The sequence below is a fragment of the Thermobia domestica genome, chromosome 18 (assembly GCF_964235325.1).
Source record: "Thermobia domestica chromosome 18, izTheDome1.hap1.1, whole genome shotgun sequence".
In the NCBI taxonomy this organism is placed as follows: Eukaryota; Metazoa; Arthropoda; class Insecta; order Zygentoma; family Lepismatidae; genus Thermobia; species Thermobia domestica.
In genome coordinates this window covers 18,164,230-18,186,928 of record NC_137471.1, presented here as the reverse complement: position 1 = coordinate 18,186,928, position 22,699 = coordinate 18,164,230, and the positions used below count along the sequence as shown (strand labels likewise).

General features: G+C 36.9%; 1 protein-coding gene across 15 annotated transcripts in view; it reads left to right on the top strand.

Annotated features, from left to right (window-relative positions):
- The window catches only part of Spn (protein phosphatase 1 regulatory subunit spinophilin), a 304,267-nt gene that overhangs the window by 176,912 nt on the left and 104,656 nt on the right, over positions 1 to 22,699 (top strand). For all 15 annotated transcript variants that reach the window (XM_081746431.1, XM_081746430.1, XM_081746429.1 and 12 more), the window contains 2 exons: positions 1,004 to 1,428; positions 9,824 to 9,993. In XM_081746431.1, coding sequence (XP_081602557.1) covers positions 1,004 to 1,428; positions 9,824 to 9,993 — 595 coding nt within the window. The remainder of the gene's footprint in view (positions 1 to 1,003; positions 1,429 to 9,823; positions 9,994 to 22,699) is intronic.

The following is a 22,699-nucleotide window of genomic DNA, read 5'->3' as shown; positions in this document are numbered from 1 at the left end:
GCTATAAAAGAAAAAGAAAATTTCTACGTTTAATATTAGTTTATGCTTTATTTTTTAGTTTGCTTGGAGCTCTGGGAGGCTCAACTTAAAAAGCCTTTGGTTTGCTCAAAGGTTTAAGGATTTTATTTTGTCTACTTAGTTCGTTCAAAATTCACTGGGATTTTAAATCTTAGCCACCCAGCTTGCATGGAGCTTTGTGATATTTTAACCCTTTTGTGGTTGAGTAAATCATTAAAAATCCTAAATCCACTTCACCTAGCTTGCTCGGAGCTCTGTGGAAATTCTTTCCTAGGCTGCTCGGGCCTTGGAATATCTTTTGTTACTCAGTTATTAAGATACTATTTATATTAAACTAATTTTCTATCATACTGTTTATAACAAAACAAAATAATAATAAACTTCGGTATTTAAGGTTGGTGTAAAGGGACAAGCTTTACCGATAGATGTCACTACAATCTTCATATCTCTCTGATTTATTTTTTACCTTTCACGAAAATTAACGATTTCTCTCACAAGTTTCAGCCTAGAGACTTCAAATTTTTAGAGAAGGAACTTCATAACCTATTGAAGACAACAATCCGTGCCGATTTTTTATTTAGAATTTTCTTCATTGTTGAAACAGTTATATTGTTAAAGGCTTCGATATGCATTTCAACAATCAAGCCATTTCAACAATGAAGAAAATTCTAAATAAAAAATCGGCACGGATTGTTGCCTTCGATAGGTCATAAAGTTCCTTCTGTAAAAATTTGAAGTCTCTAGGTTGAAATTGGTAAGAGAAATCGTGAATTTTCGTGGAAGATAAAAAAAATACATGAGAGAGGTACGAAGACTGTAGTGACATCTATCGGCAAAACTTGCCTTTTAAACTAACCTTAAAAAAACATTCCCATGTATAATTTACTCTACCCATGATCTACCTTTTAAAAAAAAAACTATAGAAATTAGAAGTATTATTTGATACACAAGTCTAATCCTTATGTAACTTTTTCTTGTTGCCTAGGTCGAGATAATGACACCGCAGCCAGTCTGGGAGAAAAGGGTGTTGATGAAGAGAATGGCTTTTCCATGGGTCATGGCGTTGCTGGAAGGACGCAGGCTGTTTCCAATAAAGAATTGCAAGAATGTAATCGGAGTAATTACCTGAATGAACAGCAGTGCAAAGTGTGGGAATCTGAAGAAGTGCAAATCACTAAACAATCCGAAGAGACCCGGAAAGTGTCTTCTGTGCAGTTGATGGTGTCCGCGGCAGGGCTGGGTCCCACAGACCCTGTGATAGTGGCGAGTAACACTCCTCACGACGGCATTTTAGCACACCTCGAAGACGTCGAATTCGCAGATGCAGCAGATGATGACGAAGAGTTTGATGGAATTGATGACGTCGTAGATAACAAGTTAGATGATGTCATTAGCTCACGACTCCCAGTGGTAAGTAGGAGACAATACTCTTATTATATTACTTAACCCTTTTGGGATTTTTGGTACATATCTATACTATGGAGTAGTGTTGTATTTAAACGTTTAATAAGCTCATATAACATGTATTGAACCCGAATTTTTTTATTGGTCAAGTCAAGCATGGATCAAAGAACACCCCCAGATGCATTTTGGAACTGGATGGTCAACTTGGCGGCGCCAAGTAGCTGCGGAGGTGCGTGACTTTTTTCTTTTTTCTTAAGGCAAATTTCAAAAAAATTCCCGCCCTTAGTTTTCAATATATCAGATTGAAATTTTGCACACGCACTTTGTCATAACAACGTATTTTCAATAGATTTTCTAGATCCCTACGTTAACCCAGGCCGGGCCAGAGATGCGAAATGTTCCGAGAGGATGATTTTTTTAAAAGGTTATTCCCGAATTTCCCGGTTCATATGTATGATACGGACATATGAGTGGTACCGCCAGAAAAGGCGCGTAATACTGAAGAAAATGGCATTTGATCCATGACACTAGACCAAATAGTAATGATGCAGTGATTTTTTTAGGATATATATAGACTATATATACTGTATATAAAATAAATCACCTTTAGACATTCAAGAAAAATTCCGCCCTTTGTTTTCAAGATACAAGATTGAAATTTTACACACGCATAGTATACATAACTACGTATTTTTCAAGAGATTTTTCCAATCCCTACGTGAACCCACACCCGGGTCAGAAGGGCGCAAAAAGTTTTTTTCGAAAAAAAAAAACTCCCGATTTTCCCATTTCTGATTTTTAATACGGACAAGCGAGTGGTACCGTTGGAAAGGATGCTCTATTCTAAAAAAAAAAAAAAAAAAGTATGAACCGTGATCCTACGATAAATAGTAAGGAAGCAGTAGCTGTTTGAGTGAAAGTCTAAAATTTACCTCAAAAGAATGGAAATCCCAAAAGAGTTAGTAGCTCTCCCTCCTGTTTTCACCACCGGTTGCCCACTTAAGCATACACACGCCTCCTTACTACCTCCCCTACGTACTATAGAGGATCACCTAAGATGCTACTAACAACAGCTAGGCAATACACACACACATTTTTAGTGTTAACACTTTCCTAATCTTACTTGTTACAAACTGCAAGTGTTTCTGTTATTTTGATAAACATCTGTATATTTCCCCGTAAAGAATTTTGCCACATCTCTATCGAATAAATAAGGTATTGTCGCATTTAGTTCATTACGTGCAATGCTGGGTGTAATTAGTTTAGTACCAAGTTGACTACAATAGCGCTAACCTAATCCAAACATGTCGGTATGTCTATGATTATCCTAAAAGGAGTAAGATGTACTTGTTACATCTTTCCAAACAAAAATTCTGCCTATGCTTGCTAGTGCTGTTTCCTTTATTATAGTCGTGTTAAGCACGTGGGATAAATTCTTCGCATCATTTAATCGTGTTATTGTCACAGCTTCCCTTTCAACAGTGCCGATCCGAATAAGTTGGTCTGCTGTGTTGCAAGGGATGTTGGATGGTTATGTCTAGACTCTCTCGGCTGCTTGCTGTGCACGTGTTTCACAAGAGGAAAGGGGAGGCGTCGCTGCCTCTCATACAGAGTAGAGTGATGGATGTGGGTGGAGTTGAGAGGTCACCGCTCTGTTAACACAATAGTTCACTTATTTCCATTTTTATCGCTGGTGTAGCTTCTAGGCATCAATGAGATCAAAGTGGTATTTTTCTCCCTGACCTTTGGCGTAGCATCCTGAAGAAGTTGGTTAAGAGAGGAGTAAGAGTGATGTATTCGTTGTAAGGAGAAGCATTCTTTGGCAGTTACTATGGTAATGTTTTGAATTAAAAGTACTTGTAGAGTAAGTTTAAGGAACCGAAGTAAGAAATGTAGAGATTTGTTTTGTTAAAGTAGAAAAATTACATATCATTATTAGAACGTAGCGATACTTGAAAAATCACTGGGTTTTTCAGGATTGCATTCCGTCCGCGTTTCGCCGGCCATCTGCTGATTTTTATTCTTTTTCATCATGTCCAGCAGGCATTTACATTATTTTTAAATTGTTCGACGTATAATCAGATTTGTTTGTTTTGCATTTTTTTTTCTTTAAAACACTACAAGAATGATAGATAGACCATTTTTAAACAGTTCGCGTCATGTGAGTAACTAAGCATATAATATGGATTTATGACTTAACTCATAATGTGGCCCTTGCCTGGCATGCACTTTTGGGTAGGTCAAAATTTTAACTCGCAATGTTGTGAATTTTGAGAAGTAACAGCGGCATTGAAACATTCAGGGGCACACCCACGCGGGGTCCACTGGGTGCCCCTTCCCCGCAATAAAAATTCCAAGCTCGACATACATTTGCTAATGAAACTGTACTTGTTAAGCAAATATATGATTGATTTAGGTTCAAGACTTGATTTTACACACACACACACTCATATATATATATATATATATATATATATATATATATATATATATATATATATATATATATATATATATATATATATATATACACGAGGTAAGTCAAAAATTATCCACAATGAAGCTATAACTTTGTTCATACTGACTTCTGTTTATTTTATTGTTATGCTATGAAAGTTGTCTCCTTTGGTTGCAGATAGATTATGGCCGCGCCATTAGAAGTTGGCACCAAAGAGAAACAACGAACAGTGATCCGGTTTTGTGGTCGGAAGGCGTATTAGGGGCCGCAGTCCATCAAAGACGTTCGGCACAATACGAGAACAGTGTCTTGCCACAACGGAGTGTCTACGAATGGATTGAAAAACTCAAAAATGATCGCATAAATGTCCCACACGACGAAGGAGCCGGACAGCCATCTATGACCACAAATTTTTCAGTCCATTCGTAGACACGTCGTTGTGGCAGGACACTTTGTGCCGAACGTCTTTGATAGATTGCGGCCTCTGATACACCTTCCGACTACAAAAACCAGATTACTGCTCGTTGTTTCTCTTTGATGCTAACTTCTAATGGCGCGGCCATGATCTATCTGCAATAAAAGGAAGACAAAAGGAGGAATTATAATTCAACTTCCACAGCATTACTACAACAGCATAACAATAAAATACACGAGGACAGAGATCAGAATGAACAATATAAGAAGAGTTATGTCAAAATTGTGGATAATTTTTGACTTACCCTCGTATATAATGGTTTTATCTTTTTCCCCTGAGAGTACAGGTGGCAATACTTCACAATTACTTATCTTCTTTTCGGGTGCTGAATAACACCGGCTTAATACTATGTAGACAAAATGTCTTGCAGTATTGGACCCTACTTCCCTCCCTCAAACTTTGGACTCCTTCCCACAACAAAAATTTTTGGATGTATGAATGAAAACATTCAGTGAGCTTAGAATTTGCCAAGGTTATTCCTAATTCGAAGCAGTAATGCGGTGACTGAAAGGGTGCTTCTTTTAATAAACGCTCAGTGGACAAATGAAAGAAATCACCTATTAATACAGCCAATTAAAAAGGATCATTGTAGTAAAGTATAATTTCCAAACACGTAATTTGCGAAGAATTTTACAAATACTTGTTGCAAAAATTTATGCATTTCGTGTCCAAAGAGAAAACTTGCTGACAAGTATCATTCCGTTCCTGTAACTAATACAGTTTCGACATCGTCAGTGCAACTACAAGGTAAGCCTTTTTCTAAAATTATACAGTGCAACAATTTGAAATCGAGACTGGAACTATAGTAAAAAAGAGAGTAAACAAAAACAGAAATTTTCGTACCTTGGGCCATTCGAAGTACAACCCTCCTGCATCCATACATCGTTCCCTTCTAAGTTGTCAGTGCATAGAAGGACTGCTGGACGTCCTTTTGTGGAATACCGTTGAAAACCCTTGTCATATTCCTTTGATGGCCGTTACGTCATCAAAGTACGAACCTTTCAGTGTAGATTTGAGTTTAGGAAACAGAAAGTAATCCCATGAGGTCAGATCTGGTGAATAGAAAGGGTGGGGAAAATACACAGATCCCTTTTTGGAACAAAAAATCTTGCACAATTACTGTCTTGTGACTTGGGGCATCGTTATGGAGAAGACGTCACTGAACAACACTCCGATACTTGGACTTCACACCTGTGATACGTTCCAGAAACCACTTCAATATCTCAAGGTAAAATGAGGCATTAACTGTGTGCCCTGTAGGCACAAATTCTTTATACATAATGCCCTTACTGTCGTTAAAAAAAAAAAAAAAAATGAGAAGCTTGATCTTGAATTTTGCCTGGCGTTTTTTTTTTTTTTTTTTTTTTTTGTGGAGGGTGGGGGTTGTGGAGAGTTAGGAGACTTCTGCTCTGCACTCTGAAGTTTTGTTGATGGGTCATATCGAAAAGCCCATGTCTCATCCCCAGTAACGATATTCATAAGAAATTATTCCTTTGTTGGTTATTAGATAAAGAATGAGGCACGAAAGGGGCACAGATCTTTCTCTTGTTGAGATCGTGCGTTATCATTTGCCGCACAGTTTCTTTATTCACGTTCAACTCCTCAGCAAGAATTCACCGTGTCGCATTGTGATCAGTGTCCTCACTTTTTTCACCAATTCCCGTGCTCTCACTGTCCTTTCTGCACCTGGCTATTCGTGATCTTTAATTATCTTCTGTCTCTCTTTGAAATGCCTGTGCCATGCAAATACACCCACACGGGAGAAATAAGTGGCTCCATACGGTTATTGCACGCTTAAAGTTTCTGTAGCAGTCTTACCCAGACGCGCACAAAATTTGATGTTTGGTCTTTTTCCGTGTTGAACTAGCTTAGCAACACCTGTACGCTCACCACGCCCACAGACGTGTCAGTCAAAATCAATGCACTTGATATCGGTTACTCATAAAACATTCCTGTTTTGTTTGCGCCACATGTTTAGAAGAAAACAGTCGTAATTTCAAATTGCAGCTTTTAAAATGAAAAGTCAGGCATTTTCTGAAAGAATGTCCGTCATTCGGTAATTTGATATGGTAACCCTAGCCTTCTTTAGCCTTTAATCTATAGCCTATATCAGGGCGCAAAATTTCAGTCAGATGCACTCGCCAATCCAAAAACGATGGTCGCCAGCATCTCTCATGTACAAATTATAAGCCCTAGGCATTTGGTTTGACAAGGAAACAGATTATATCAAGGCATAAAATTTCAAAACCAGACAATTAGATTCAGAATAATCAATTTTGAATTGGACAATTCATATACATGTTTTAAAAATATATATATTATCTTAAGACTTCACGTTTGTGTAACACACTCTGCATTGAAGTACCAGTCATCGATTGCAGTTTTCAGATCAAAGTCCTTAAGTGAAGGGCCATTGATGGAAATTGTCAGCAAGTTCGATTAAGGGTGGGAAAGAAGAGGGTGGGTGTTCGAATTACAGCATTGTGAAGGCTCCACTTTCGATGTCCGTTCTGAAGACTTCATATTTCATATTTTCTCTCACTCAATGACAATTATTTTCGTGCAAAACAGAAACTGCGCAGCCTTGTGAGTTTAGGCAAAAACCATTTCTACTGAACATTGGTCGCCAGTTGTAAATTTCTAGTCGCCAATTGAGCACAGTAGGACGAAAGAGCACAGTAGGACGAAATAATTTTGCGTCCTGGCGTATATAGCCTATAGCCATAATTTAGCAGGTAGCGCAGCGGAAAACGATACATTGAAAAAGGACCATAGACCCTCCGAAACGGTTTGGTGTAAGGTTTCATGTCTAGAGTGCTAGGTAAGAGTAGCTTTTCCCCCTAATATTAACGGTGTTAAGTATTACGCCATTTTTTTTAATGTAAAATAAAATAATAATAATAAAACTCCATGAGCAAAATAGAAGGACGTTGTCCCTTAATGCAGTTAGAAAGAGCACAGTTTTCCGATTTACGATATACATAGCTCAAAATTCACATTTTTAGACATTGGCTCTTTTAGTACTAAGCTTCAGATATTAAAAGAATAGTATGTGCGTATTATCAGATATTCGCATATAAATGAGTCACCAGATTTTCTACACACATACACACACAAAATCCTTCACCAGATCTAATCGCGTACGAAGTCATTTTTGAGTTTAGACTAGAAGAGGATCGTGGGGTTCAAAATTTATATGCAAAAATTATGAGCTAAACAACAATCCTGTGAGGTAGACGACCCACCCACCCTTCCAGTAATACAGGTTACATACCTTACAGACATTTGTATTCCTTTACATTAACCTTATTGTTGTCATGAGTGGAACGGGCATGTCACCTCGTCGTTATATATTTTACACATTTATTTACTTTCAGAGGTTTAGCATAAATATTATTTTTCTCGTACGAGGAATAATGATAGTAAATAATTAATTACATGTAACAAAATGCAATTTTTAAGAAGTAAGGTTTATTTAAATAGGTTTATAAAAGAAATCAGTAAAATCAAGGGATTATTTATTTCAAAGGCAACAGAAAAAGTAATTCCTCGTATAAATCAATGGGGAAAAGGCGTAGCTACTTAACACCGTTATATATATATATATATATATATATATATATATATATATATATATATATATATATATATATATATAATACACAGGGTGTTTCAAAACAACACCGACAACATTTGGATGATTCCTGATACCAAGATAAGACAAAAAGTATAGACCAACCAGGCTACACAAATGCTTCCTTTCGGAGTTATAGGCTGCCGAAAACATGAAAAAAAAATGAAATTTAAGCGTCCATTGCTCCAAAACTATGGGACTTACCGTAGTCGAGTCAACACTTCACTTAGAAACTAGTATGTGCCCCATCCAGATATCCAAGTTTCACCATCCTGTGGTACTTCCGCAACAATTTTTATGGAGTTAGTTTGTGAGTACTTCAGTTTATATCCTCGTAGCCAAACTCTGTTGCGTGAGTACCTTAGGATTCTGAAACGTGTATTTTTAGGTGGCACACATACTAGTTCCTGAGTGAAGTCCTGACCCGACCACGGTAGGTCCCATAGTTTTTGAGCTATGGACCTTTAAAGTTATTTTTTCATATTTTCGGCAGCCTATAACTCCGACAGGAAGCTTTTGTGCATCCAGGTTGGTCTATACTTTTTGCCTTATCTTGGCGTCAGGAATCGCCTCCCAAACGTTGTCGGTGTTATTGTGAAACACCGTATATGTATACGTAGCATCCTGAACAAGAAAGTCTTAACAGACTGTTTCAGGACTTGTTTCAAGTTAGTAAAGTAAAAGATAAGTTGGTACAGGTACAAAACAACTTTTAATATGCATTATGGAACTTCTGTAAGTAAAGATCGTCCTATTTCTTCGTTTATAAGAAAATATTGCGGGTACAAGGAGTTCCATTTGATATGTTAGATCTCTTTTATTCCTTTAAGATAAGGAGGAAGGCATGGAAATGTAAAATAAGTTACTGGAGCAAACTGTCAATGGAGGGGATAGGAGATGGGACAGAGGAAGTTGGTCATTAGTTGTTAGTGAGTCTTGGATCGTATTATGAAGTAGTATCAAGTCTGCTTTTTGCCATCGGTATTCAGCGACATTTATCGTACTGAGATCCATCTTTTGAATGTTTTTTCAAGCTTAAGAAATGTGTTTTACAATTCAGAATTTTTTTTTTTAAAAGCAATGTAATGTACGAAGGTTTGTTCTCCATAACATTGACCAGATTGAAGATTAATTTTAAATTTTCTGAAGAATGTAAGTGAAAAAAAAATACACTTTTAAGACTATGAGGATCAACAGTGTATTCCATTTTATAGGTGGGTTAAAAATTTCACAAGTACTAGAAGTGATTTGTTATTCAGTGTAAAAATTGCGCTAATACTGGTGTAGCCAAATATTAGTGTTATGTGAGTCTGAAGGTGAATGATAAGGTAACCCTAATCTTTGATTTTATTTCGAGATAAATTGCTACGTGTACCGTGTAGCTCCATTGAGGAAACATTATAGGAAATTATAAGATCAGAAATTTTGACGTTTCAGGTGAAGTGGTGACGTTCAACTCGTGTTGAATTAACCCTCTTATGAACTATTGACAGCAGTGCCACGTCATCATTTACTATATTGATACGTTCTAATCATATTTAGTGCTTAAGGCAATATAACACATGAAAGTCAGGTGGAGTTTATTTTTATTATTAATTAACATGATTACTTCCTTCATATCTTCTTAGTTAAACAACTATTCAAAGAAACATAATTTAAAGCCTTATTTGTACACTTTACAAATAGTGTGTGCATCACTGTTGTGACAAATCAAACAAAAATAGAAACAATATGCTACATATATATTCATAAAAATGTTGTACTGAAATAAAATGTCAATTCAGAAACAGTTTTCCCGTTCTAAGATTCCAATTCTCTGTTCTTTTTGTGTTAGGTGTCTGCTGTTCCAAGTGCTGTAGAGCCAGTAGCCAATGGGTATATGCAGGAGTTGAATATAGTAATCCAACACCCATCAGATGCGATTCTGGAACCGGCGGAGAAGAAACCAACGAGTGAACCTGAAACAATGACGCCAGATGAAGCGGAAAATCTTCTAAGTACAAGGTATGAGAGTGGTTTATGTGTGTATTTGTTGATTGTGAAACTGTATCATTTTGTGTGCTTTCTTAGATTCATTCTTTTAGTAGATCACAGAACAAATAACATATTATAATCATCAGTATCGAAGCCCAGAGTGTAAAAAATTGTGTGTATCGGGGAGGGATGGGGGATGGAATATAGGTTTATCCTAATTAGCCGTTCTGTACACTATAGCATAGATCCTAGGAAATCTTATAGAATTTATCTTCGAAAAAATGTGACGACCTATCTCGTAGGAAATTCTACCCTTTTGTGCCATACACGTGAAAAGTTTTTTTCAGTCTGACCTGATTACGTGCTTCAGAAGTTCAACATGCATTCCTCACAAAATATTAAACTCACAAATGCAGCGCGTACGAAATGTTCTTTCAATGTTATATTACGCATTTCTTCCATACATTTCACAAATTTGCGAGATCTAAAATAGAATAGTATCAGGATAACGACACCCATGGTTGTCAATTGTTAAATTGCACATCTCTAAAATAAGCATACTTTCTCTCACCTGATGACGCTTAAATCGAAATCTTACAAATTTTCGTTCCGAAATAGAGCGTGCTCTAAACAAGAAAAGTTTCATAGGATCGTTCAGAACATAGAAAGTGGCATGCGATCTGATGCCATACGCGTTGAGATTTTGATTCTATTGACAATCGTAATAGGTTTCTAGGGTCTATCCTGTAGTGTATACCAGGTCTTACTTGTTTATCTGTTCCAAGCTTCTTTTCGTAAATCAATCATCGGAATTGAAAGAGCACCCTTCATTTCTATCTTTAATTCAGAATTTAATATAACCCAATATTAAAGAATTTTGACATGAGTGTCTCAAGTTGTGAGGAGAAGAAACATTCGGGGGAACTTCGCAGCTTCTAGCTTTCTATGGCTTGCGGATCGGTTATCACTGTTTTCAAGATTATAAATGTGGTTCTATATATCTGCCAGATATAACTTTCAGAGCAAAACACACTTGTCCGGCGTAAATATCCCTACCGCTTTTGGTATAATTCATACAAATAAACACTGCCAAATGTATAGTGCAAAGGAATCATGGCACTTAGCTAGCTGAGTAATATAACAAATACAGTAGACTCCCGAGTATCCGGCCTAGTTTTCTTTTATCGAATTAAATGAGGAAGGCAAGGCGTTGCATTAACAACATTGTCAAGGTATTGGAAGCGGACGTTTGCTACGATCCTGTTACGTGTCGTGTGCAAAATACAAGTTGTGACAGGAAAAGAGCAGAGTTCTGCTTCTTGCTCATTGTTTCGTCAGTGTGTCACGGACCTCAATACAGTACGCTTGCCGCTGTTCATGATTATAACTGTACACTACGTACAGTACTGTATTCGTAAATTGTTCTTGGGAGTATGCTTAATGTTCATCAAGAAATGAGTTCATAGAACTCCGGCCTTCTTTTGTTATCCAGCCTGCCCTTTCGCCACATCACAGGGCTCATAGCGAGTCACTTTTTTAACTAAAAGTTACTTTTTTGGGAGGTAAAGTGACTTTTTCGTATGATTTATGTTTTACACTGGCAGTTTTCTAAGAAAAATATAAAAATAAATGGAAAAAGGCAGAAACTTTTTACTCGTTACTCTTCTGAAAGCTTTAGTACTCCTTGCTAGATGTGAAACAGTCAGCTTTATTCTCACTTCAGTTTTTATTCTTTCTAAAGCATATCGCAGCGTTTCCCAACCGGTGTGCCGCGGCACACTGGTGTGCCGTGAATGCACAGCTGGTGTGCCGCGAGGAATCGAAACAAAATTATTAATTTTATAGCTATCAAATTGCAAAACGTAGGGAAAAATGTATTTCACATTACTATGAACCTCTACTATGAATCTACAATTTTAAGTTTCATACCGGGTTACTGTTCTGTACATTTCTAATGTTGAAAAAATATTTATAATTGTTATGACCATTATTGCTTCTTTATTGTTGCAGACTATTTCGTAACTCGAAAATTTAAAATATCATTCAATCCTTCGACAAATTACCTACATTAGTGTTTTAAAAGTAAAAGAGATTTGTTTGTTTGTTCGTTATTTAGTGATCTTCCTTCTTAGTAAAAGGTTGGATACAGTTTTTAAACAGAAAGCGTATATTTTAGAAACCTGAGTCCAATATTTCATTGCAATTGTTTTCTATTTTTAAATTAGAATGAAAAAAAAAAAGCATAATGATTTACCAAGGGGGAAAAACAGTGAAAGAGCTTTCTTCTTTGGGAGGAGATCAATAATCACAGGAAAAATACCAATGTGTTTTATATTTACAAAAAAATAATATCTATGAGTGTGCCGCGAGAATCCAAGTGGCACCCGTAGTGTGCCGCAAGGTGAAAAAGTTTGGGAAACGCTGGCATATCGGATGGTTCGTGGATGCTTAAGCTCTCAAGGTGGGGTTGAGAACCCTTCTATGTCTATTCTTTCTTCTAGCATGGTAGTTTTTTAGTTTTCCCTCGTAATAGTTAACGCTCCGCTCAACGTTGTGTCTGTGTGGTTCATCATGTTGGTCTTGTGTTACGCTTCTTGTATGTTGTTCTTAATAGTAGGTGATGAATTTGAATATTTCATGGCTTTGAGAACTCTCAGTGCTAAGTTAAATATAATGTCTGGGATGAAGAAATTCGGAAATAGGCCAGAACTGATTCCACTTACTCAGAAGCTTCTTACATCTGCGAAGTCTGCTTACCATAACTACAAAGCATACTTAGAAAACCTAAGAAAGGAGGAAGCTAAAAAAAAAAAAAAAAAAAAAGAAGTAAACAAGAAAAGATGAAACCAACAAACAGAGAGATGATGGAGAAATTGACAAAGGAAAAAAGGGGCATGATGAGATTTTGGTCACTCTTTTGTGTGCTTTTGGTCACTTTTTGGTCACTTTTTCGTGTGCTTTTCAACTATTTACAAGAAACCAGACCACTATGAGCCCTAACTTTAGACCGGATACTCGAAAGTCCACTGTAATTTGTTCAATGCAAAAACAAGCGCAGTGCTACCCAAATCCACTATATAGTGCCAAAATCATGTTAAAGTGCGTTTGCATGGCAGTATATTTCTCGAAGTTTTTTTTTCTTTCTATTTTTCTTCCAAAGACGTTGTGTACACAGTGTTAAAATCGATAATGTGAGCCAACTGAGAACAAGAAACAACAAAGCAATTCACACTTTTACGCCAGACATGATCTACATCACTCCCTAAAGTCCCACCATTCTTTCTTAAAGATCCTGTATATTCAAAATTGGGAACTTCGATACACACAAATCAGCCGTAGGAGATTGATATGAAGACGAAATTACTCGGGAAAATAATTCTTGTATGTGGATCTTGTAATGGTAATTCCTAACTATAAATAATAAGGCTGAAAATATAAATTTTATATCAGATTATTTATTTTCTGTAAAACCACTTCTGTTTTCATAAATTCTCTGTAACATCAGCATAGAATACTGTGCTCTTTAGTGTTTATTGAAGCTACAGTATTGGACTATAGTGTTGCGTACCCATTCACAATCAATGTAAATCTGGCATTTTGAAAGTGAGCAGTTTCTGTACAAAGCCAAATCTAAAGTTTTTGAAAATTGTAACGTATTTTTTAAAGATATTTGTAAATAATAGCAAAATCATTACTGACTTATTTTTTGTAAAAAGTTTTTTTTTGTTTTTGTTTTTGTGGGTATCAGTATCTGTTTTTCTTCCCTCATTCTTCCTGTAGTTGACGTTCCTCAATTTCAGATAAAAATAGACATATCTTCCTCGTGTTCTTCTTGTATTATTTGTGTTGGTAATTTACGCTTCTTTTTGTAAATATGTGTTTCAATTATGTACAGCCTGCAGCAGAAGTGCACACAAGCTTTTTCCGATGAGTATTTTCTTTCTTTCTTTCTTTCTTTCTTTCTTTCTTTCTTTCTTCCGAGTAGCCATAATCTAATGTTCTGTGTGTTAACTAAGAAACGAACTCGTTTAAAATTGATCGGCTTGCCTCAAAGTTTTATTGCATATTAAACGATTAGAATCAGTGCAACAACAATAAACTATAAACCAAGTGCATTTTTAAATGATTCTCTTGCAAACTATAACAATATATCACAGTGCTTTAACCCTTTAAGTCATTCGTAACCATTTGGATACATAGGTTTCGTAGGCTTCTATTACTTTCACTAAACATTTGATTGACGTTCTTGCACATTGTGTCCATCAAACATCAGCAGGAAGTGTGTCCAAATGGACACAATGTGCAAGAACGTCAATCAAATGTTTAGTGAAAGTAATAGAGGCCTGCGAAAAACTATGTATCGAAATGGTTACAAATGACTTAAAGGGATAACTCGCATATTTTCGTTGATCAAACTTCGTAAGCATCATGAAAAGTAAATTAAAAATAAAAATTAAGAAATATAAATGAAGAGGAGTAAAAGAAACCATAATACAACAAATAAGAATGAACCTCAATTATTTACTGTATCGAAATAAGCTTTGAGACTGTCTTCACCAGAAAAAGTTTCAGGGAGATAATGCTAAGGCGTCTTTTCTTGCAAGCCGTTTTGTTAAGCAGAGAGACAATTTGTAGGTCAAAGAATTTAGATCCAGACTGGTAAAGGGTCAATCAAAAGGAAAAATCGAATTTAGAACATTCTGAATTGTTCGAAAAAATAAAAATGAAATGAAATCTTTCAGTTTTATGACCCACGCTTATGTCGTGTAGGCTAAAGGAGGGGGTGATGATGAAATATGAATTAAATGATGGAATGAAGAAAGTAGGCGGAAACAGGAAAACCCCAAGAAAATCCACGTACACAGTGTTTGTCCACCACAAAGTTCACTTGGCGTGAACTGCCAAGGACGCCACGCACCAAAGGTGAACGCTCGACCACTGAGCCACCGCGGCCTCCTGGATTGTTTGAATCTTATGAATGAGCGCCAAATCGTGTAGAAAGCTTTAGTGTTGACCACAAAAGGGTGTGTTGAAATTATTTATCATTATCTCCAAGACTGTATTTTGATTCATTCTGACTGATATTTTGACCCTTTCTGTCAGGGATGGAACTTTGTGATATCTTAATACAGTCTATTACATGTGAAGTAGACAGGACGATGGCCCTTCTGGACTCTTGGAGATTTTTCAGCAACCTATCTGGAAGTTGTAGGTAGACTCTTGTCAGTGGTATGTCGTATATATGGATATCTCAGATGACATGTGATTATGCGAGACATTTACACTTTTGACACTTGCTTTTCCCGTACGAGCACAGATTTTTTCCATGTTGGATTTCTGCGGATATGCACTACACCAGTTGTTCTTACAATAACTGACCAGCCTTTCCTGAGTTTGTTCTTTGTCATTTCCGTTTCAGTGAAGAGTCCAATCGTCCGTACACAAGAATACACAATCTTCGTGATTTGAAGTTTCTGGAAAGTTTTAAAAATCTCGTCTGCCATATCCGTAGTTATAGAGTGCTGTAAAAGCAAGTAGCCTATTCCATCTTTTAATATACAACTCCGACCTCCTCACTCTTCTGTTGCTGAACTACACATGATGATCACGCGTTCGTTGCTATCGGAATGCATTGTTCTTCATGATTACACATGTTTAGGAGACGTTTCAAGTTAATACTGCTGCGTACGAAACAGGTGCTGTTAAATACACAAAATTTCGAAGAGAAGTGTAACCCTGTATTTATCGTAATGCTTTGGTTATTTCCACCAAATTTCCTCAAAAAAGGATTAAAACTGTTCTGAAAAATAATCAAGTGAAAGGTTCCGTGGGGAGAGAGTAAAATACTATTGTACTTTACATCTTCTTCTTGTTCATCTCAACCATAGGTTGGTGGGCAACATTGAAATATTAAAACTTTTCTCTCGCTTGGGAGAGCTGTTTTATACTTTGATAAGGTCTCTTCGTAACTGCATCTAGATATTCAATCCTTGGTCGTCTTCCTGGTTTTCTTTCTGCCTTTCCAAAATACAGTCTCAGCACAATGATCCAATTGGAGTGCCGAATGAGATGACCAAGCATACTGTTTCTTCTTTTTCCTATTATCTTCATAATCTGTCGTCCTTCATTAGCTTTCTTTAGTACGTCTTCATTCCTTTTCCTTTCGGTCCATGATATGAGCAGGATTCTGCGCCAACACCACATTTCAAGTGCTTCCAGCTTTTATATTTCAGCTTTTCTCAATGTCCATGTCTTTGATCCATACAGCGCTACGCTCCATACCAGTGTCTTAATAAATGTTTACGAACGTCCAGCGACACATTTCTTGATGTTAGTAGTCCTCTTTTCCTATTGAATGCTTCACATAACCAAATGAATATTTGAGATGGATTTAAAAAGTAGTCACCGAAGTGTGTACGTAGTGAGGAAAATTGGATTTTTATTATTATTTTGTTGTGAAGCTGACAGTTTCTTCAGCGAAAAAGTTTGAGCGTTAAAGAATTTACATGGTTTTTCTAAGTTAGAAAGAGAATCATGTTATTTACTTGAAGTTGCTGACTGAAAACATATGTAGATGTGTATAATTAATTTTTGCTAATGCGTTTGTGGTAGTGGATGTGAATTGGTGGTATTCGTGTTTTAGTTGTATCTTTGTATATACGGTATACACAAAATATGGAAACTTATTCCTACTTTCTGTAAGGATAACAACTTACCTAATAGTTTACAGTCTAGGATTTCACTCAGTCAGTTTCTTCATCTCATGAACGTTTAAAATGCGATATGTCGATACCTCATATAGCCTCCTTGTTGAGACTGTTAAACTCTCAATGAATCAACGAAGAATAAGCGTTTAAAAGAAGATACTGATGGTAATAAAAACGTGCTGGATAGTGTTCTTGCAACTCGTTTGTGAACCATATTGCTGCAGATCGTACGACAACGAATTACATCGTATAGTGTGTTCACTCAATAAGAGTGCAGTTCGGCAAATTTCTTTCAAGTTCCTGTGCTGATTTTTACAACAGCATCCCTTCCTTCCTCTATCCTTCTTTTGACCACATTTGCGGGGTTGCAACGTCTTAACACCCACTGTGTTTGTTCTGTCTTCCCAATACTATGGCTAATATAAAACAGATGTCAGGCAATGTAAGAACAAGACAGCTGGTCTTGGAACAGGGAATGGAGCACAGCATTTGAAACTGCGGCAACTAAGTTTCCACGTGGAGTCGACAAGTGACTGTCAATTGTTTGAAATTAGGGTTCTCGTTGGCTATTTAGTTATCGGGAGTGTTTTCTCCAAGATCCCTCGGATGATCTCTTATTTATGGCATGAACCACCACACGTATAAGTCAGCATTCTTTATATACGAACTGCACTTCGGTTGAAGAAATGAACTATACAATAAGAAGTACCCCGATGATACTGTATTTAGATTTTGTCAACTGCACTTCGGTTGAAGAAACGAACTATACATCAAGAAGTATTTCGATAATAATGAATTTAGATTTCGTCAACTACACTTCGTACTGAATTTAGATTTCGTCAACTGCACTTCGGTTGAAAAAGCGAACTATACATCAAGAAGTACCTCGATGATACTGAATTTAGATTTCGTCAACTGCACTTCGGTTGAAAAAACGAACTATACATCAAGAAGTACCTCGATAATACTGAATTTAGATTTCGTCAACTACACTTCGTACTGAATTTAGATTTCGTCAACTGCACTTCGGTTGAAAAAACGAACTATACATCAAGAAGTACCTCGATGATACTGAATTTAGATTTCGTCGTAATGTCTACACGTCATACGATAGCAACATTACATACAGTCATGGTCATAAGTATTCGTACAGTGCAAACGTTGAAGAAAATACACATATTTCTGCCATTAGGTAAATAATTAGACGCATGTGTTATGCGAGATATATGCTTCATTCAGCAAAGAATATGCACAAAATAAACGGAAAACAAAACATAGATTGATTTGCTACAACAATGAAAAGAAACAAACAATATGCACTGTGTGCTGGACATAAGTATTCGTACAGCAAACGAAAAGTTCTCTGGTTATGAATGACAAACCATAATATCTTGCCTTAATACTTCGTATGCATGCCTCGCTTTCGAATAACCTCCCTCAATCTGTTGGGCATTGAATGAACAAGAGACGTAGTGGTTTCACGTGTAATATTCTGCCACTCTTGCAAAAGTATCTCTTTCAGTCTAGTTTTATTAGTTATTTCATGTTTTCGTATGCGCGTTTCCAATTCACTCCACAAATGTTCAATGGGGTTCAGGTCTGGGGACTGCGCTGGGGTTTTCAGGGTATGAGGCGTGTGGTATAGTAACCACATACGCACAAGCTCGGCGGTATGTTTTGGGTCGTTGTCCTGTTGGAAGTAATAATCTTGTCCAAGACCCAATTTATCCACACTCTTCTGCAAATTTCGTTTCAGGATGTCTAAATATACATATTTATCCATCGTTCCGTCAATAAATACAAGCTCTCCAACGCCCGCGGTAGACATACAGCCCCAGACCATCACCCCTCCACCACCATGCTTAACGGTCGCTTGTATATTCTGAACCTCAAGCTCAGTATTGGGCCTTCTCCACACTAAAATTCTGCCATCATTGTGGAAAATATTAAATTTGCTTTCATCTGTAAACAATACCTTATCCCAAAAGCCTGTACTTTTCTTACATGCTTCTGTGCAAACGTTAAGCGCCATTTCCTGTTTTTCTTATTGATGAATTGTTTTCGTCTCGGTACCCGCGCTCTCTACCCAGCTCGATTGAAGAGTTGCCGAATAGTTCGTGAGGACACTTGTTTCCCGAAGTGTTCATGTACATATGCCGCTATCGCTGACGATGACACTTTCGGCGTTTTCTTCATAATTCTCAACACTACCCGTGTTTCCCTCGTAGTGAGCTTTTGTGGACGACCCACCCTTTCACTGTTTATGTATATTGTTTTCCCTTTATATCGTTCTACTATACACTGTACAGTCGAACGACTTCTGTCCACTATTTCTGCAATTTGTGAATAAGATTTGTTCTTCTGAAATAGTGATAGAATCAGTTTCCTTTCCTCGGGTGTGGTTTCTTTCCTTTTCCGCCCCATTATCTCTTTCTAGGTTACAGCGAACACCACCTAACACTTCACCTGACACTTTGAGCGTCTCAGTAATGACTATCTAGTCTCTGCCTGCTGGCACTAGTGATTTGATAGTACTTGTCTAGTATTATTCTGCGGTGTACGAATACATATGTCCAGGCAAATATCGCTCTGCCCACGCATTTCCTTTATTTGTACATTCCATAGTAAAGATATTTCTACGAATTCGTGTTGCGTCTACTCTTCCAATTGCAGGGACATGTCTGTGTTGGAGACATAACTCTTTCATTCACCATTTGCCTGTCAATGCATTGTTAATTCTGGCACAGGTGCTGTATGAATACTTATGTCCAGTACTGTATAATCAACAAACATTTCGAAAACATCAATCGCAATGTATTCATTGCTTATGTGTACTCATTAAAAAGGTTTTCGAACAAGTTTCGAACAAACTCTTTCCTCTCCCACCGTATTGGGTGCCGAAGGAAACTTCCATATTTATTGTGAATTTTGGGCCGAGAGCGTCGTTACAGTTAACTTACAGACGTACTGAACAATAACGACAAATTTCTTGAAAACCGTGGCATTTTGTATATTACATTTTTTTTTTAACGTAAATATCGTTAAAGTTATTGTTAATAATTTTGTGTTGGCAATGTGCTTGTTGATTATATTAGCCCAAATAGCTCCTTCACATTTCACTGAAGTGGAAAAAGTTAAAGAGGGAACAGGAGTGGATACGGCTAGTATGGATTAAGAGTTTCGAGTTAACATGGGCCGTGAACATTATAATACAGGGTTGTTCAGGAAGTAGTAGGACTGTTTTTTTTTTTTTTTTTTTTCCTTTCTTCGCAAAACATGGTGAAGGAGGGGGCTGGGTGTTACTACGCTGGTTGGATGGTGGGGTGTCTTAGCTACCAGCGCACTAGTCACCAGTCGCCCCACTCCTTCATGGAGTCAAGCCTTCATGGAATGTAGATTGAGTTAAGGTGAACCCCTTTCAAGGTGCCTTATTATCTCCACAAAGAATCGTTTGTTAGAGCAGCGTTGCGCGGTGAAGTTTGGCGTCAAACTGGATAAAACTGCGAGTGAGACCTATGATATGATCAAGACTGCTTATGGGAGTGATGCCGTGGATCAAGTGTTTTTCAGTGGCACAAATTGTTTCGGGAGGAAAGGACGCCTTTCAACGGCGACAGTGGTTCACAGAGAGTTTGTACCGCCTGGTCAGATAGTGAATGCTGCATTCTAGTGGAAGACTTGAAAGACTCAGAAGACGAGGATGTAGATGGAAATACTATCCAGCAATATGCAACATCTTTGCTGGGAAGAAGGAAGAGAGAGTAGTAGTTTTCAGAAGCTAACGTCGTGATTTCTCCTTCCAAACAGATTGATGTCATGCCAGGTCAACCACTAAACTTCCTCCCCGTGATCCCTTTAAATTCTGTTACACAATTCCAAATATTTCTTATATGACCTTGTTGCCAATACTGGCAATACTATATTTCTTAGCAATAAATTAAATTCGCCTAAAATATGACCTAAAAATAAAATATGATTGAAATATGCATGTATGTGACCAATAAAAACTATTCAGAACAGCCAGTAATGTATTTATATTAGACATGTGAAAAGATGCTAGGACAAAAATTTTATATGCCATAGAAATCCGATTCTTATTAATATTAGGTTTCGTTATTTTTTTTTTTTTTTAATATACATAATACATTACATATTTAATATCCGCATGAAGTCCCTCGGTACCGTTGTGTCTATCATGTACATTCAACTGTTATTCCGTTTTTTTTTTTCTCGAAGACTTTGATGGACCCGCGATTTACAATGAAAAGTATTTATGGATCATGTTAAATCGAAGTTCGTAATCCATGCTGGTTGTGTCCACTGAGGCTCCCTCGTAAAATCCTACTTTTAGTGGTAGTTAATTTGCAGCGACACTTCTAATTGTAATTATATTGTAAATAAATTGTAAATTACAAATCATATACTTTCCTTAATAAAAACCATTTTGAGTTGAATATTTTAATGGTTCGTACTGTAACTAATGAGTAACAGAAACAAACTCGCTCTATTCAAATGTACGGCCTGATTCTTTAACCCTAATGCTTCAGAGAGAACGTCTTATAAAGCTTGTACTTTGTGGGATGGGAATGTAGTTGAAATGCGTGTATGTATGCTTGTCAGTTCATTATATTTATTTTGACACCCTCATGCATGTTTCGTAGCTTGATTTTCTTGACTTTTTGGTACATTATTTTGGTAGACTTCTTTTTTTTATTATTATTCTGTGTGCGTTGTTATGTATAGTGTTCTTGGTGTGTATCCTTCCTTGAACAGTTTTTTTTTTAATTCTTATTTTTGCAGCAGAAATATGATCGTATTGCCCGGTTCATTGATATCATATTTCGTCAATTAAGGAATTGAGAATACTTGTTATGTTGTATGTAATAATAATAATAATAAAATGACTGTTCCATAATACACAACAGTATGGTGTGATATTGCTGTTATGAAATCTTATGGTATGACGGGTAGATGTGAGTAAAATATCAATGGCACTGGAAGACGTGCTGTAATTTAGTCTATGGTTTCAAAGTTGTAGTTTAAAAGTAGGTTTTGTGTGAGGTTGATAGTGTGATAACTGTTAAATAAGTAAGGAAGATTCTTATCATTTTTGCAAATTTAGTTCAATAAATAAGGTAACAGACTTCATATTACTTAAATTTATTCAACTTGTACGTGTATGTATAACTATAGTATGATCTTGTGCTCCGTTTCTTCCATATTTGTTTAAATATTTGTTCTAACGTGACACGAAGACTGCCAGCACAGAAGTCAATGTCGAGTGTCTGAAGCCTCGATGTTACAACTTGCTGAACTTCATTGTACGCTAGCCGAGTGTCGCAGAAATGAAAGTCACTGTATGTCATTGTGGCAGCCTCATAGCAGAACATGCCGCGATCCGCGATGTGATCGCAGAAAATTTCCCGCACCTGTGTAGAAAAATTGCCAAAGGAGAAAAATGTAGCCAACAGAAAAGTATGAAAACATGTCTGCTATGTGTAGATGTCTTAAATGGACGGACTACTCGCATAAATATAGTTTGAACTGCTTTTTACGTTGCGTAAAGCGTAATTTTAAGAATCACAAGTGTTTCTTCTGCAGAAATTTTTTGCAGAATTCCTGCAGAAAACTTTTGACTTACAAAAGCTCATCGCAGAAAAACGAAGAAAGTTCTGCCATCGGGCATAGAAATGATGCCATCGGGCAGAAATATGATTATATAAGGTTTAACAAAGCTCCGTGACTGATACTGGTACTCTCTGTAACTGCTAATGAAAAAAAAAAAAAAAAAGTTTATGTATGCGTATTTGTTATCCATTAGAATGGGGTAGGGGCACGGTGACTCAGCACTTACTTCTGGTGCTTGGGCCCTTCGTTCGTTCCCTGACCAAGTAAGTAAGTTTGTAATGGACAACATCGTGTCCGTGGGTTTTCTCGAGGTTCTCCCATTTCATTCCACTTTTCATTTCACCAATTCTTCCATCATCATTCACGTGCTTTGATCATCGTCTCCCTTAGCTCGAAGGGCA